Here is an 18,555-nt window from a genome sequence, read left to right as displayed (position 1 = left end):
TGCTCTTTCAATGTGGTTTAGACTTAAATCAGGAAAAAGAGAAAGGTAAAAGACAACAAAGACCTAGGAGGAGTAAGATTTTACCCCTACTTACCTTATTTTCTCCTTACGGATTTAAATAAGTGGTAAGTCTCTACACAGGAGAATAAATAGAATGTTTACTTTATGATGACCTTTTTAAAATTTGGGGAATTTAGATTGTGGTAGGGGTGGCAAGATGGCGATGGAGTAGGCAGACGTACCAACTTCCACCTCCCAGAACCAAAGTGGATTACAACTTAATTTTAAGAACCATCATCTGGAAAAACCAACTTTGGACTAAACTAACAGGACTCTTTAACCAAGGAACACTGAACAAGCCACACTGAGACTGGTAGGAAAAGTGGAAATGCGGAGAGGGCTGCCCAGCTCCCGGGAGGGACAGCAGCCCGGAGAGACTCGTGTGGCAGGAAGTGGAGAGGGGAGGGTCCTGAGCCCCAGGAACAAAGTCCCAGCCTGCAGCTCCAGAGCCTAGAAGAGGCGTATGGACAGTATTTAGCTGTGAAACAAGTCAGGATACTGTTTGTAAGAAAGAGACAGATTTCTCAGACCCAGGATTCTTCTTAAAGGGACTACTCAGAACACCTTTCTCACAACCACTCACCGGGGCTCTGGGAGATGGGAGTAAGGAGAAGACCAGAGTAGCAGGAAGAGAGTGTAATCTAGGAGGCACAGGGAGAAACACTTTGAGAGACAGCCACCCTAACCCCTGGGACGAGTCACTTCCCAAATCTGAAGCAAATATTTCCCCTGGAACCAGCAAAGGGAAGCAGGACACCAGCGAAACAAGCTCTCCCACGGCACTCAGAGCAGAGTCGCATAGAAGGAGGGAGCTTTCAGGACTACAGTATGGAGTGTTAGGGTCTGAGCTGCAGTGCCCCCACCCATGCGGCTGAGGGCTCACTGGAGGGTGGGTGGAGGCAGGATGCAGAAGCGCAGTCCCTCTGGTGGGGGCGGATGCCAGACTGGCCATGAATGAGGCCCAGCATGAGCTTAGTCTCGCTTGGTGGGATGAAAGGGGCACACAAAAGCGGCCCAGTTAGCTGTGGGCCTGCCTGTAACTTCTCCCGCAGGGGAAAGGCGAAAGCTTGGGAAACACAGAGACCAGCAGCTGAGCATGGGCATGCAGCACGCTATCCAGCCCACAGAGCTGGGGCTTCTGGCCCAATTTGCGAGCACAGCTCCAACCATGGGGGCTGAGCGAAAGCCCGGGAAAAGGTAGAGAGCCGCGGCTGAGGGCAGGTGCTCACGCCTGCCTGAGGTGTCATGGTTTGCAGCACCAGGCATGGCACACAGCTCACCCATGGGGGCATGGCAAAGGCCGAGGCTTCTAGACCCAGGCACGTCAACACAGCCCCTCCTGTGGAGAGGCAGAAACAGCAGCAACATCTGCAGTCGGTCAGTGCTGGCAATACCCATACATGAATGCCCGAGGCAACCGCAGAGGGGGTGGTGGGCCTGAAGACAGACCATACCTAGGGAACACAGACGCCAGACCAATTGGAATCCAGTGGCCACACCCTTCTTACACACAGTAAAATGGGAAGGCAGAGAAATGCAACCCAATTGAATCAAGAGAAATCCCCAGAAAAGGACTTGAATGAGTCAGATATAACCAAATTACTGGATGCAGAGTTTAAAATAATGATTGTTAGGATGCTCAAGGATCTTAGAACAACAATAGATGGTCAGAACGAACAATTAAATAAAGAGATAGTAAGTATAAAAAAGGACATTGAAATAAAAAAAGGATCAGTCAGAAATAATAAGTACAATATCAGAAATGAAGACCACAATGGAAGGAATTAAAAGCAGGATGGATGAAGCTGAGGGCCGAATCAGCAAGTTAGAGGACAAGATAAATAAAGGCACAGAAGAACAGCAGCAAAAAGAAAAGAGACTCAAAAAGTCTGAGGAAACTCTGAGAGCTCTGTGACAACATGAAGAGAAATAATATCCACATCATAGGGGTCCCTGAAGAAGAGAAAGAACAAGGGATAGAGACTTTCTTCAGTCAAATCATAGCTGAAAACTTCCCTAAACTGATGCAGGAAAAAGTCACACAAGTTCAAGCAGCACAGAGAATTCCATTAAAGAAAAACCCAAAGAAATCTACACCAAGACACATCATAATTAAAATACCAAAGCTAAGTGATAAAGAGAAAATATTAAAAGCTGCTAGACAAAAAAAGGCTATCACCTACAAAGGAGCCCCCATAAGAATGACATCCGACTTCTCAACAGAAACACCTGAGGTCCAAAGGGAATGGCAAGAAATATTCAATGTAATGCAGAACAAGAGCCTACAACTAAGACTTCTTTATCCAGCAAGGCTATCATTTAAAATTGAAGGAGAAATAAAAAGCTTCCCAGACAAAAAATAACTCAAGGAATTCATTACAACAAAACCGATGCTGCAAAAAATTTTAAGGGGCCCGTTGTAAACATATTGAAGGGGGAAAAGAATATAACAAAAGAGGAATACAGCTTTAAAGAATAAAATGGCAATAAACAACTATATATCAATAAGAACCTTAAATGTAAGTGAGTTAAATGATCTGATCAAAAGACATAGGGTAGCTGCATGGATAAGAAAACAGGACCCATACATATGCTGTCTACAAGAGACACACCTTAAAACAAAAGATTCACATAGACTGAAGGAAAAAGGATGGAAAAAATATTTTATGCAAATGGAAATTTAAAAAAAGCTGGGATAGCAATACTTATATCTGAAAAAATGGACTTTAAAACAAAGGCTATAGTAAGAGATAAAGAAGGGCACTACATAATGATAAAAGGAGCAATCCAACAGGAAGATATAACCACTATAAATATATATGCACCTAAAATAGGAGCACCTAAATTTAGAAAGCAGACTTTGATGGATATAAAGGGCAAGATCAATAGTAATACTATAATAGTAGGACATTTCAATACCCCACTAACATCACTAGATAGATCCTCAAGAAATAAAATTAACAAAGAAACAGCAGACTGAAAGGACACACTAGATCAACTGGATTTAATAGATATCTTCGACCCTTTCACCCTAAAGCAGCAGAATATACACTCTTTTCAAGTGCTCATGTTACATTCTCTAGGATAGACCACAGGTTAGGGCACAAAAGAGGTCTCAACAAATTTAAGAAGACTGAAATCATATCAAGCATTTTCTCTGATCACAATGGCATAAAACTAAAAATCAACCACAACAGAAAAACTGAAAAATACTCAAACACTTAGAAACTATATAGCATGTTATTAAATAATGAATGGGTTAATAATGAGATCAAAGAAGATACAAAAAAATTCCTAGAAATAAACAATAATGAACATACATCAACTCAAAATTTATGGAACACAGCAAAAGCAGTACTGAGAGGGAAGTTCATAGCATTATAGGCATATCTAAAGAAGCTAGAAAAAGCTCAAATAAACAACGTAACCGTGCATCTAAAACAACTAGAAAAAGAATAGCAAGTTAAGCCCAGAGGTTGTAGAAAGAAGGAAATAAGATCAGAGCAGAAATAAATGACATAGAGACTAAAGATACAATACAGAGAATCAATGAAACAAGGAGCTGGTTCTTTGAAAAGGTAAAGATTGATAAACCTTTAAAGAGACTCACCAAGAAAAAAAGAGAGAGGACTCAAATAAATAAAAGTAGAAATGAGAGTGGGGAAATAACAACTGACACAACAGAAATACAAAATATTGTAAGAAAACACTATAAAGAACTGTATGCCAAAAAACTAGACAACCTAGATAAAATGGACATATTCCTTGAAACATATATTTTAATAATCAATATGGAAGAATCAGAAAACCTAAACAGACCAATTACAACAAATGTGATAGAAACATTTTTCAAAACACTCCCAACAAACAAAAGCCTGGGGCCAGATGGCTTCACAAGTGAATTCTACCAACTATTCAAAGAAGAACTAACTCCTATCCTTCTCAAACTATTTCAAAAAATTCAAGAGGAAGGAAGACTTCCAAGCTCCTTGGATGAGGTGCGCATAATTCTGATTCCAAAACCAGGCAAAGACAACACAAAGAAAGAAAATTATAGGCCAAGATCCCTGATGAATATACATGCTAAAATCCTCAACAAAATATTAGCTAACCGGATCCAGATACATATGAAAAAAATCATACACCATGATCAAGTGGGATTTATTCTTGGGAGGCAAGGCTGGTTCAATATTCGCAAATCAATCAATGTGATTCATAACATAAACAAAAGGAAGAAGAAAAATCACATGATAATTTCAATAGATGCAGAAAAAGCATTTGATAAAATCCAGCACCCATTCATGATCAAAACTCTCAGCAAAGTGGGATTACAGGGAACATACCTCAACATGATAAAGGCCATCTATGACAAACCCACAGCCAACATCATATTCAATGAGCAAAAATTAAAAGCAATCTCCTTAAGATCAGCAACAAGGCAGGGTTGTCCCCTTTCACTACTCTTATTCAGCATAGTCCTGGAAGTCCTAGTTACAGCAATCAGACAAGAAGAAGAAATTAAAGGTAACCTAATTGGAAAAGAAGGAGTAAAACTATCATTATTTGCAGATGATATGATATTGTATATAGAAAACCCTAAAGTCACAGTCAAAAAACTACTGGACCTGATAAATGAATTCAGCAGGGTGGCAGAATATAAAATTAATACTCAGAAATCAGAGGCATTTTTGTACACCAACAATGAACTGTCAGAAGGAGAAATTAAGGAAACAATCTCCTTCACTACTGCAACCAAAAAAATAAAGTATGTAGGAGTAAATTTAACCACGGTGTTTAAAGACTGGTACTTGGAAAATTATAAAACATTGATAAAAGAAATCAAGGAAGATACAAACAAGTGGAAGTGAAGCATATACCATATTTATGGATAGGAAGAATAAACATCATTAAAATGTCTATATTACTCAAAGCGATTTATAAATTCAATGCAATACCAATTAATATACCAATGACATACTTCAAAGATATAGAACACATATTCCAAAAATTTATATGGAACTAAAAAAGAACACGAAAAGCCTCAGCAATCTTGAAAAGGAAGAATAAAGTGGGAAGTATCACACTTCCTGATATCAAGTTATACTACAAGGCTATTGTACTCAAAACAGCCTGGTACTGGCATAAGAACAGGCATATAGATCAATGAAACAGAACAGAGAACCCCGAAATAAACCCACATCTTTATGGACAACTGATATTTGACAAAGGAGGTAAGAGCATACAGTGGAGTAAAGACAGCCTCTTCAACAAATGGTGTTGGAAAAATTGGACAGCTACCTGCAAAAAAAGGAAACTAGACCACCATCTTATGACATTCACAAAAATAATTTCAAATGGATAAAAGACTTAAATGTATTCCATGAAACCATAAGCATCTTAGAAGAAAACATAGGCAGTAAGCTCTCCGACATCTCTCGCAGCAATATATAAATATTTGCCGATTTATCTCCATGGGCAAATGAAATAAAGGACAGGATAAACAAACAGGACTCTATCAAACTAAAAAGCTTTTGCACAGCTAAAGACAATAAGAACAGAATAAAAAGACAAACTACACAATGGGAGAACATATTCGTCAATACGTCTGATAAGGGGTTAATAAACAAAATTTATAAAGAACTTGTAAAACTCCACACCAGAAAGACAAACAATCCAATCAAAAAATGGGCGAAAGAAATGAATAGATACTTCTCCAAAGAGGACATACAAATGGCCAATAGGCATATGAAAAAATGCTCAACATCACTAATCATTAGAGAAATGCAAATTAAAACCACAATGAGATATCACCTCACACCAGTCAAAATGGCGCTCATCAAGAAAACAACACAGAATAAGTGCTGGCGAGGATGTGGAGAAAAGGGAACCCTCCTGCACTGTTGGTTAGAATGCAGACTGGTACAGCCACTGTGGAAAACAGTATGGAGATTCCTCAAAAATTAAAAATCAAACTGCCTTTTGACCCAGCTATACTGCTTTTAGGAATATACCCCAAGAACACCATAGCACTGTTTCAAAAGGAGAAATGCACCCCCATGTTTACTGCAGCATTGTTCACAATAGCGAAGATCTGGAAACAGCCCGTTGTCCGTCAGTGGACAAGTGGATTAAAAAGCTTTGGTACATGTACACAATAGAATACTATGGGGCCATGAAAAAGAAGGAAATCTTACCTTTTGCGACAACATGGATGGACATGAGAACTATTATGTTAAGTGAAATAAGCCAGGCAGAGAAAGAAAAATATCATATGACCTCACTCATTTGAAGAATCCAATGAACAATGTGAACTGAGGAACTGAAATGAGACAGAGGAGAGATCAAAGGGACCAGAGGAAAAGAGAACAGGGGAAAAGGGGATGATAGGATGGGATAAACCTGAGGGAAGGGGAGAGGGCGCTATGGGGAGGGGGGCAAGGGAGATATTGAGGGCAATACGAGGGAGGGGGATGCATTTGGAGCAACACTAGAATCTATGTAAACACAATAAATTAAAATCAATAAAAAAATCATTGTGAGCTTGGAAAAAAAAATTGGAGAATTTAGGAGGTCCTATCACTTATGTCAAAAATTTTAACTCGATTAAATGTTTTTGGTTTTCTATCCATCTACTCTTCCTTCCATCTATTAGACCAGTAAAAGATCTTAGAAATTATTTAATCTGTCTATTTTGTTTCACTGATCAAGAAATTGAGCCTCACAAACAAATTTATATTGGATGATAATCTTAGGGAAAAAAATAAGTACTATCCCTTTAGAAAAAGAGCAGTCAAAAATAAAACAATAAATCTTTGAAACAAAATATCAAGTATGCTAACAGTGGATAATAAAATTGTGATTTTTCTCTTTTCTATAAGAGATTTTGTGCAATGTTATATACACATCATATGCGAACAATCAGGTAAATTACAACATTACACATCATAACACAGGGGACTAACATAAAATGGCTCTCTAATAGCACTAGATCTGCCTCTGAATTTTGAAATGCTAAATACCTAGATGTTTGCAAACTTTTCTTTAGAAATCTATCATTCAAGGCTACTTTATCCAGACAAAAATATATTTTTATTTTTTAAAAGTCATAAGATGCCTTGTTAATCCTGAAATAATTATTCCCATTTTTGTTTTAAGTGATAATCTTGTATTACCCACATACCTAGGAGGCTGGGGAGGCTCCTTCCAGTCACTGGGTATGAGGTTATAAATGCTCTCAGGAGCGTAGGTTGGATCCATGGCCACCAAATGACTCCTGAAAATTACTTAACTTCTTTTCCTCATAATACTAATATCTACGTCCCTTTCTTCACTGCTTTCCCTTTGCTTCCCTACTTTCTTGCCTCATCAAGGAACCAGGGGTTCTCTCTTTCCCCTTTGACCTCTTAGCGGTCCTCTCTTGGAAGATACTCTATTTCTCTTGGGGTTGCTTAGCGTCGTTGACCGCGCGCTTGCCCTGGGAACGGTCACTAGGCGACGGGGAAGTGGGAGGTGGCACTGCAAACTAGGTTTTCTTTCTTCCATCACGGTAACCCATTCTTCTGACTAAAAAGTTCAACATGGAGACCACTGTTTCGGTGTGCCTTTAGGAGTAATGGGGGTGAAAAATGGAGTCCCCTTAAAGATGCCGCTCTTTCCTAACTGTGTATTTGGCGAGAAAGACTCAGACACACAACAGCAAAGACGGTGTGCTGACGTCACACAATAAAGCTGTGGCGCGCAGGTTCCAGACGGAGGGCGGGGGAAGGTGAAGCGGCGCAAACGGCTGAGGACACGCCGACGCGCGGCCGACGTGGGGAGCGGACAAGGTGGGGGCAGGACGGGGAGCGGGGAGCGCCCGCGGGTCACGTGCCCGGCGCCGGCGGCTCCGGGCGTGGCTGTGGCGCGCGGCCGCGCAGGTCCGCCCGGCGCAGTCGCAGAGGCCGCGGCACGGGTGCGAACCGGGCCGGGCTGGGCGGAGTGAGGCCTTGGGCCCGGGCTGCGGGCGAGCGCCAGAAGCCGGGTCCGTCCCGAGTGGACACTGGCGGCTCCTGGGCACTCTCTCCCATGTCTTTCCCTTTCCCCTGTCTTCTCAGGGTGGCTTCTGGGTGAGTTCCCTGAGAAGAGGGGTCGGGAGTCTCTAGGCACGCGGCCGCCCCCGTCGCACGCCTGTCCCCGCTGGTGCCTTCCCCTTCCGCTCCGCGGAGTCAGCGGCCTCGCTTCGCGGCTGCTCCCACCCCGGCTGGCAGGCTCGCCGCGCCCGCGGCCCGCGTTCGCACCCGCCCGTCGCCCGGGCCGCCCCGTGACCCTAGCCCGCGGGCGTCTGCCTTCCGCCGCTTCCCCCGGGGCCGGCCCCTCTTCGGAGCGCTGTCTCCACGGGCGTGTGGACTTGCTTTTATGAGCCAGCAGCCTAAACCAGTGGAAGCCTTATGGATAGATCATTTTCGCCCCCGCCCCTTTTTTTGGGGTGTTCCTTTTTGAAAATTGTCTTTGTGAGAGCGGTTTTATGCCATTCTTAACTCTTGGTTTTCCCTAGACCTATTATACACGACTAAGATTTGAACTAAAGACTCAGTAAAACTCATTTAAAAGCTTTTTGCTATCTGAGTCTCTCAAAGAAATGTTGGCAATGTGATTTGGGAAGGAAGATGGATGGATGGTTCTGAACCAACCTGACAGTGGCCACTCGGTCCAAAGAGGAGCAAGGCCCTGGAAGGTGGGAGAGAGCACCAGCTTTGGTCGTCCCGCCGCCAGGCTGCTCAGTGGAGGGATGAACTTTTTATTCCTACTTGAAAAGGCTTTACTGAATGTGTAGGTCCTTATCATTTGGGGGTCAGAGTGAATTTCATTAGATAAGCATAAATTTAGTTTTTTCTTAGTTGATGAAATATTAATTTTTATCCCAGGTGTTTAAAAAATATTTTATTTAAGGTCAGTAACTCCGTGGGGATGATTCTTCTCAGATATTCTCCTTTCCAAAACATGTATGTATACTACTGTGCCCTTTTTGTTCTCCTTTGATGAGGTGCTTTGTTTTGCTTTGCTTAGCCTGCATAGAGAAAAATTCTGTTCTCTATACATTCTAAGATTTGAACTAAAGATTCAGAATAATAATACTATTTGCCAAATGATAGTCATTGGCCAAAGCTTATAGATTTTCTAATTAGAAGGAACACTTTGGGACTATTTATGTTAATCAGCTTCTTTAGGATCCAGAAAGGGAAAGAAAAGTATTTCTCCAGTTGGTACCACCAACTAGCCTTAGCTAATCTTGACTTACTGGTGTTCCTGAATACAGTCTTTTCACTGAAGTCAGTATATTTATAGTGGTTTTACAGATATTAAACAATTTAAGATCTCACTATAATATATTTAGTTTGCAGTTATGATGAAAGTTGTTAAATCATTTGGAAGAAAACTTTTTCTTAGGTGCTTGGTCTGTAATTATGTTTGATTTTTGAAAGCATGTTTATAAATAATTCTGTCATTCCCTGTGAATGGCATTAGTGTTCAAGGAAATGCCTATGTCCAGTATATCCACAGGAAATTAGTATTGGTATATCACCAGAAATCATGAACTTTTTCTGTAAAGAGCTAGATAATATTTAGGCTTTGTTTCTGTTGCAACGACAGTCCTCTACCATTGTAGCTCACCAGCAGCCAGAGAGAGTACTAATCAAATGAACAAGTGAAAGCAAAGTTGTGTTTCCATGACACTTAATTTAAATTTACTAATGGGTGGGGGCTCAGATTTTGCCTGTGGGTTTTAGTTGGCACAGGCCCCTGATATAAACTCTGAGGAGTAAGAGTATAACTAAAATATTTTTGTGATTAATTTGGCCCTCTAAAATTTTTTTGAGAACATTAATGATATAGTAAAACCTGAGTACTTTATGGCCAAGTCTTTTAAGTACTATTTTTACTCCTATGTGATTTGACTTTAATTGAATTTGAAATAGTTTGCCCTTTGGCTAAAGAAAAATTGCCTATTTGTGATTATTATACCAAAAAATATACTAACAAATAAATGAAAACTGTCTAATAACATGGTTTTGAGTCATCAAGGAAAATGATATGCATTTGATCCTCACTTCACAGGTTGCATATTTGTGAATTCTGGCTAAAATTTATTTATAACCCCAAATTAATACTTGCAGCACGTTGGAGTCATTCATGGATATGCATACAGTGGTGAAAATATTAAGTTGCGTGTTCCAAGCTGAGGTCAAACAAGGTGATCCTCTGCCTTCTTGTTTCAGCTTTCACAGAGTAGACAAGTGTCCTTTTCGCATTCTATTTATTGCCACATTTTTCACATTTTTGTGCGTCTAGTTGGTGATTTTGCTATTTAAAATGGCCCCCAAGCAGAGTGCTGAAGTTGTGCCTACTGCTCCTGAGGCAGCAGTGCTGTCATGTGCCTTCCAGAGAAAAATGTGTGTTAGATTAGCCTCATTTAGGCACGAATTAAGAGTGCTTTTGGTTGTGACTCATTGGTAGTGTATCAACTGTATATGTTAAATAAGATGTCTTTAAACAGAAACACACATAAAACGAAGTTATGTATTGATCAATTGGCAAAAATGTTGTGACCAGAGGCTCACAGGAACCTAACCCTGTATTTCTTCTGGGAACAGTGGTTCAATATTCACTAATTCAGTATTCATGCTAACTTTATAGAACACAACTGCCTGAATAACAAGAATTGACTATATTAAATAAGCAAAATTCAGTTTCCAGATAAAAGTTACATGCTATGGGCTTTATTCCATCTTTTCTTGTCATCTGTTTACAGTGGATGTTGAAGCCCTAACATTAATTTGTGGTTAAATATTACAAAACAGGCCCTGGCCAGGGAGCTCAATTGATTAGGGCATAGTCCGGGCATGCCGAGTTTGCAGGCTCAGTCCCTGGGCAAGGCACATTCAAGAATCAACCAGTGACAGCATGAACAGGCAGAACAGCATATTGATGTTTTTTTCTCTATCTCTATCTTTCTATCTCCAAAAATCAATAATGAAAAAAACTTTAAATATTACAAAACAAAATAATTTAGTATATAGCTTAAAATAGAGTTCATCTTTATTTTTTTCTAAAAATAATTTTATATGTTATAGCACTTAACTGCATTTTTCTAGAGTCGGAGATTTTTATGGTGAAATAATCTTGATACAGAATTAGTAAATTGAACTATCATAATTTTCTATTTTAAATTCATATAAAACAAAGGTTATAAAAGATAAGGTGAAGTTAACATGCATGTTTGTGTTAATCTTCTATATTTAATGGAGTTAATATTAAGTATTGTAGCAACCAACATAGAGTGAAAGAAAAGATCAGTTAAAAGATTTAGTGTCCGCCTGACCAGGCAGTGGCGCAGTGGATAGTGTCAGACTGGGACGCGGAGGACCCAGGTTCAAAACCCCAAAGTCGCTGGCTTGAGCGTGGGCTCATCTGGTTTGAGCAAGGCTCACCAGCTTGAGTCCAAGGTCGCTGGCCTGACCAAGGGGTCACTTGGTCTGCTGTAGCCTCCTGGTCAAGGCATATATGAGAAAGCAATCAATGAACAATTAAGGTGCTGCAAGGAAGAATTGATACTTCTCATCTCTCTTCCTTCCTGTCTTATCTATCTATGTCTGTCTGTCTGTCTCTCTCTCTCTCTCTCTCACAAAAAAAAAAAAAAAAAAAGATTTAGTATCCATTAAAACAAACCAGCTACTCAGGTAATATGCAATTATTACTAATACTATTACACTAATCAGAAAGTTATGCATTGGAAACTATAAAAGAAGACACTGTGATTTTATAAGCAAAAGCCTCCTGAATAGGAGGTTAATCAGGCTGTTTTATTATATGCAGTCCCTCAAAATTAGTTGGTGTACAATATCAGAAAACAGTTTAATAAAATAAATTGTTGATATGATTCAAGCATACAGTTCTCTGATCCTTGTTTACTCCAGGGAAAGGATTAGACTGTGTGTGTCAAAACACTTGATTTACAGATGAGTAGCACTTTTTTCTGTGAAGGTTTATAAATAAACCAAACCATAAAAAAAAAAGCCTAGCCTTATGCCCAGATAGTCTGATTTAATTCTTTTAGACTGTTGTCATTGACAATTATTAATGTTACTATATATAAGAATATTCTTATGTGCCAGATACTATGATACAGGGTTTGAATTTATTATAAACGCATTTAAATAGCTAAGAGGTACCTGTGTGGGGCAGATGCTTCATTTGTTCTTTTTACAGTATACATAAAAATCATGCAGTGATTCAGATGGACAAAACAACCTAAAAGAGTAATTCAAACATTCATTTCCTATTTTTATTCCACTGATAGATTTTTCTCTGATTACTGAACATACAGTTAAATCATTAAAACTTTAGGTGTCATTGTGAGAGGTTATATTTTTTATTTGGTTATATTTTATATTGCTAGATGGCAGGAATTTTATCAGTACTGTTTAGTAAAATTATTTTCTATGATGAGACACATGTTGAAAAAAGCAGTATCTTAATCAGGGGTCCCCAAACTTTTTACACAGGGGGCCAGTTCACTGTCCCTCAGACCATTGGAGGGCCACCACATGCAGTGCTCCTTTCACTGACCACCAGTGAAAGAGGTGCCCCTTTCAGAAGTGCGGCAGGGGGCAGGATAAATGGCCTCGGGGCCGCATGTGGCCCGCTGGCCGTAGTTTGGGGACGCCTGATTCTTAATCTTTTACTAACACAATTGGGGAAACATGAAAAGGGTTAATTCATATTTTTCTGCAATATAAATATTTCAGATGGACATTTTAAGAATATGTGTGGGATTTTATGATACTATATGCAGTTATGATTAACTGAAATTTTTTTCATTATAGACTCCTTTTCTTTGCAAAGATTGACTTTGCTTCATCATCAGCAAACTCTTCATCTCAGATTGGTGCGTGTATATCATATATTTACAAATCTCGGGGAATAAAGCACAGTACATACAAATGGAAAAGCCAAATAAGGAAATGTACTTCTCTTGACAGTTGTAATTTAACTTGTAAGTTAAATTCATTATTAGCTTAAAATGGTTTAAATGGTTAACTACAGAACACAGTTTAAGTAGAATTGATACTGAGTAGTAAAGGATGGAAAGTTTTCAGAACATACTTAAATGTACCATCTAACATTGAACTTGGCTTAGTTGCATTTTGGCTCTACTGAACATGTGAAAAGCCTTACTGTGGGCCGTCAAGTTATCTTAGTCCATTTAAATGAGTGTGGCAGAACTTACGAACTTGCACTTTACATATGACTAAAATTTTGACTTATCTGGCAAACATTTGTGTTTTAATGGTAAGAATATTTCCAAAAACAGGGATTTGACCAGTATGGGGAATTGGACAGCTGCTTTGGATGCCAGAATATTTTTTCCCCTCATATCATCAGTAATATCTTGAGTTTTGTTTTTATTACCCTGGAGTCTGGAACTTGAATTAAGGCTCTCCACTGATGATATTTATAGGACAGACATGAAAGTGATGGTCCCATGCAGATAAGGTTATAGATATGTAGCCTTTGACCTTACTTCTGATCATAACTTTTTTTTAACTATTTGCGTAATAATATACCTTTCATTTTAGCTTTTTAAAAAGGTCCTCAATATGAAAACAATGAAGAATGATTCTTTACAGTATGCATGAGAGAAGGCACATAAGAAAGTATCATACCTTTGCCCTATAGTTTAGAAAGTTATTTGAGTATTTATAAGCAAATATTTTATTCTGGTTTCTTGTTGTGCCTACTGTATTTAAGACATTTATGGGTAACATAATAATCTATCAACAGGTTCATATAACTAAAGAGAAATTAAATAAAGCATATTAATCAGCTTTTGTGAATTCCAAGTAAATAGAATTTCAACTCCAAATAATCCTTATTATATGGGTTTTAAAACATAAGACAATTTTTATTACAGGAAAAGAAATACTAATTTGATTTAATATTTTTTGAAGATTCTGCGGTATGGCATTTTCTGAATAAAGTTTCTGTTGCTTAATAATTACAAATTATTAAAGTTTTGATTACTCTGTCTTGAGATTTGAAAAGATTTAAAAAATATAATATGCAATATTGGGAATTTGTGTTCAAATATCTTTTTAAATGTCCCATAAATTTGGAAGATTTTAAAATGGTTTATGTACTATGGGCATAGTTAAATTCACTCCTGTCAGGACTTTAAGACTGTTGAAATCAGTAACGAAATGTCTTTTTTGTTTGTTTGTTTTTATGTTTTGAAAAGGGTTAAAGCCAAATTTTAGGTTGGCTTGGGCAGAAAAGTGAGAAGAGAATGCTCCACTTTAATCGATATCAGCGTCTGAAACAAATAACCCAGACATGTTTTTCTATTGTACATGTTAAAATGGATAAACACACACAGCTGTTTCTTTCAAGAACCTTTGCACTTGCAGAATTAAGGAAGTCATGGCACTCAACCCACTCTCTTGTTGGAGACAAAAATATTATCCTGATGGGACTGCCTGGAGCTGGAAAAACAACAGTAGGCAGAATAATAGGTCAGAAACTAAGTTGTTGTGTTGTAGATGTGGATGACGATATCCTTGAAAAAACCTGGAATATGAGTGTGTCTGAAAAATTACAGGATGTTGGTAATGAACAGTTTTTAGAAGAGGAAGGAAAAGCTGTGTTAAACTTCTCTGCATCTGGAAGTGTGATTTCCCTTACTGGGTCCAATCCAATGCATGATGCTAGCATGTGGCATCTGAAGAAAAATGGAATAATTGTATACCTGGATGTACCACTAATAGATATAGTTAGTCGTCTAAAATTAATGAAAATAGATAGGATTGTAGGTCAGAATTCTGGAACATCTATGAAAGACTTACTTAAATTTAGAAGACAGTATTATAAGAAGTGGTATGATACCCGTGTTTTTTGTGAAAGTGGCGCTTCCCCAGAGGAGGTAGCTGCCAAAGTGCTTAATGCAGTTAAAAGATACCAAGATGTGGACTCAGAAACATTTATTTCAACAAGACACGTTTGGCCAAAAGACTGTGAACAGAAGGTTTCAGCAAAATTCTTTAGTGAAGCTGTGATTGAGGGGTTAGCTTCTGATGGTGGACTCTTTGTTCCTGAGAAGGAATTTCCAAAATTAAACTGTGGGGAGTGGAAAAGCCTAGTAGGAGCATCCTATGTAGAAAGAGCACAAATACTATTGGAAAAGTGTATACATCCTGCTGACATACCTGCTTCCAGGCTAGGAGAAATGATTGAAACTGCATATGGGGAAAATTTTGCCTGCTCCAAGATTGCCCCTGTCCGGCACCTCTCAGGCAACCAGTTCATCCTGGAATTGTTTCATGGACCAACAGGATCATTTAAAGATTTGTCTTTACAGCTTATGCCTCATCTTTTTGCACACTGTATTCCACCAAGCTGTAATTATATGATCCTTGTAGCAACTTCAGGAGACACAGGGAGTGCTGTCTTAAATGGTTTTAGTCATCTCAATAAGACTGAGAAGCAAAGAATAGCTGTGGCCACATTTTTTCCTGAGAATGGAGTAAGTGATTTTCAGAAAGCACAAATAATTGGCAGTCAGAGAGAAAATGGATGGGCAATGGGTGTCAAGTCAGATTTTGATTTTTGCCAGACAGCTATAAAAAGAATTTTTAAAGATTCGGATTTTACTGGCTTTCTTACTGTGGAATATGGAACAATTTTAAGTTCAGCTAATTCCATAAACTGGGGCCGACTGCTTCCCCAAATAGTTTATCATGCTTCTGCATATCTTGATCTTGTTAGCCAAGGGTTTATTTCTTTTGGAAGTCTAGTGGATGTCTGTATTCCTACAGGAAACTTTGGTAACATTTTAGCTGCAGTGTACGCCAAAATGATGGGAATCCCTATTCGAAAATTTATTTGTGCCTCTAATCAGAACCATGTTTTGACTGATTTTATAAAAACAGGACATTATGATCTAAGGGAAAGAAAATTAGCACAGACCTTTTCACCAGCAATAGATATTCTCAAATCTTCAAATCTGGAACGACATTTACACATGATAGCTAATAAAGATGGACAATTAGTGACAAAATTATTTAACCAATTAGAAGAGCAGCATCACTTCCAGATAGAAAAGATTCTGGTTGAGAAGCTTCAGCAGGATTTCGTAGCTGACTGGTGTACTGAGAGAGAGTGCCTAGCAGCTATTCACTCCACCTATAATACTTCGGGGTATATTTTGGATCCACACACTGCTGTTGCAAAAGTGGTTGCAGACAGAATGCAAGACAAATCTTGTCCAGTGATTGTCTCATCTACAGCTCATTACTCAAAGTTTGCACCTGCTATCATGCAGGCTTTAAAGATTCAAGAAATCAACCAAACTTCATCAAGTCAGCTTTATTTATTGAGTTCATACAATGCATTACCTCCACCACATGAAGCTTTATTGGAGAGAACAAAACAGCAAGAGAAGATGGAGTACCAGGTCTGTGCAGCTGATGTGAATGTCCTGAAGAGTCATGTGGAAAAACTAATACAAAAGCAATTCATATAAAAGTTTACCGAGTAAAATACCTTTTTTTTTCTGGTAATAAGCATGCAGTAATAAACCACAAAAGTTGATTTGGAGTACAATACATTTTTAAAACTTAAATATCTAAATATGTATTATTATCTTTTAGCATTCCAATAGCCTAATCTCTAGCACTGACCTTTGTACCTGCACATGCTCCTTGGATCCTTAATCTAGAAGTGACACAAAGGTAGCATAGTGCATGGACCCTTGTGCTGTTGTGCTATGCTTTGTACTCCTGAGGCATTGGTTTCCACTTTCTTCTCCCATTTTTAGGTGGACCAAAATGTCCGGTAGTCAATTTGGCAATTAAAATATTTAAGCACAGTAGTTCACTACTACATCTGTAACCATTACTAGTTCGTTGTTGATGAGAAAGATAATTTATCACTCAAATGGCTAACTTGTTTGAAGGAAGTAGTAAGCTTATCTAGTAAGGTGGAGCCAGTGTTTTTAACTCTATTCAGAATCCATATGGGCTATAAATAATTATGTGCATGCTACACCATCCAAATTAGGTAAGTGCCATGTTCTTCACTCCTCTGGATGGTTATATAGTGATATAGTTTGAAAATCAAGACACAGTGTAAATCCAGGATGTAATAATCAACAGAACTACTTAGTGATGGATTTAGAAATAAAATTACCTATTTCAAGAGAAAAACTTTCTAAAATTAAGTGTATTTGAGTAGTTTTAATAGAAGTGTGTTTATTGTTATAGGTAGCAGTTTCTAATATTTGGAGTCCATTCTTCTATAGTCTATTGTGTCTTTCAATAAACATTGTCTTTTTTGACGACTAAAATCACACAGTGATGTACATATTTAATTTTTCTTTCTTTGTCATAACACATTTTAACCATACATTTGTGAATTATTGGGTGTTTTATTCTGAGTTAAAGATTGTCACCAAAAGTACCTCTAAGTATAGTGAACTACTCTCAACCACAAGATGACATTCCTAACATAATTTGTCTTTGCTGATAACATTTTACCTCATTTTCTGGGAGAACTACCTCTGTGAAATAACATTAAAAGTTATAAAGAAAAAAAATTACGATGAATAATTTGTTTAAAAATTTAAAAAATGCAAACCAATTATGTGTTAACCTCAGCTCTCTGGCTTAACTCCTAAAAACTTAAGTTCTAAAATAAAAAATTGAAAATCAGGAGCAGTTATAAGAAAATCATGGAGGTTTCAAAGTTTTCTTAGTTATTTTATCATTTGCTTTTAAGCATATTTGTTTTAGTAGATGACATATTGTGAAAATATCTCTAAATGTTCACTGTGTGTATGAGAACACACTTTCTGAAGGAGGGACTGTTTAACAGTTTCTGCCCTGAAGAACTGTAGTTAAGGAGACAATACATAAAAATTAAATCATGTACAGCACAAAAGAGTTACTGCAAAACTGTCCATGAGTAAGTGAAGCATGCGTGGTAACAGTCAAATGTAAGATTTAAGAAAAGGATTACCATGGAATAGTCAGAAAAGGCTTCAGAAGACATAGAACATGAGTTAAGTCATGAAGAATAAGAAGACTTTCTGGGAGAAAGGGAAGTAGAAGAAATACATTCTAGGCAGAGACAAGGGAAATAGGTAAGGTGAAAAGTCCAAGAAAGCACCTGCATTTATCCATGGTCAGTTTTGTCTTCTACATACATTCACTTTTTCTTAAAACCTACTCTGGTCCTCTCTCAGCTAATGATCTTGCCTCATTCCAGAGGGGCACAAGCCATCAGATTTGATAATATTCCTTGGTTGCTCATCACCAAATGTATATATTTGCTGCACCTGTTTCTATGCTTTCTTACTCCACTTTGATTGAAATTAGGTTGAACTTGCCTCCTTACAAAGGCTGATCTCTTCAGGTATTCTTTGGACTCTGTCCTTCAGAGTACTCAAGTAACTTACTTGGTCAA

General features: G+C 38.2%; 2 protein-coding genes across 16 annotated transcripts in view; one reads left to right on the top strand and one right to left on the bottom strand.

The window, feature by feature from the left end:
• The window catches only part of ENKUR (enkurin, TRPC channel interacting protein), a 63,759-nt gene extending 56,247 nt beyond the window's left edge, over positions 1-7,512 (bottom strand). The window contains exon 1 of the mRNA XM_066279960.1: positions 7,241-7,512. Coding sequence (XP_066136057.1) covers positions 7,241-7,317 — 77 coding nt within the window. The 5' untranslated portion in view covers positions 7,318-7,512. The remainder of the gene's footprint in view (positions 1-7,240) is intronic.
• A 297-nt stretch (positions 7,513-7,809) lies between these two features.
• On the top strand, positions 7,810-17,307 carry THNSL1 (threonine synthase like 1). 15 transcript variants are annotated; one of them, XM_066280052.1, is made up of 5 exons: positions 7,966-8,165; positions 8,994-9,041; positions 10,215-10,291; positions 12,924-13,093; positions 14,336-17,307. In XM_066280052.1, the coding sequence occupies exon 5, from the start codon at positions 14,384-14,386 to the stop codon at positions 16,613-16,615; it is 2,232 nt and encodes a 743-aa protein (XP_066136149.1). In that variant the 5' UTR covers positions 7,966-8,165; positions 8,994-9,041; positions 10,215-10,291; positions 12,924-13,093; positions 14,336-14,383; the 3' UTR covers positions 16,616-17,307. The 15 variants fall into 15 exon arrangements, with proteins under 15 accessions (XP_066136158.1, XP_066136149.1, XP_066136146.1 ...); XM_066280049.1 differs by having other exon boundaries at positions 8,989-9,041; XM_066280051.1 differs by having other exon boundaries at positions 8,964-9,041.
• The last annotated feature ends 1,248 nt before the right edge of the window (positions 17,308-18,555 follow it).

This window comes from Saccopteryx bilineata, chromosome 5 (genome assembly GCF_036850765.1).
Source record: "Saccopteryx bilineata isolate mSacBil1 chromosome 5, mSacBil1_pri_phased_curated, whole genome shotgun sequence".
Lineage (NCBI taxonomy): Eukaryota > Metazoa > Chordata > Mammalia > Chiroptera > Emballonuridae > Saccopteryx > Saccopteryx bilineata.
Note: the sequence above shows the minus strand (reverse complement) of the source record. Positions and strands in the feature narration are given on the sequence as shown.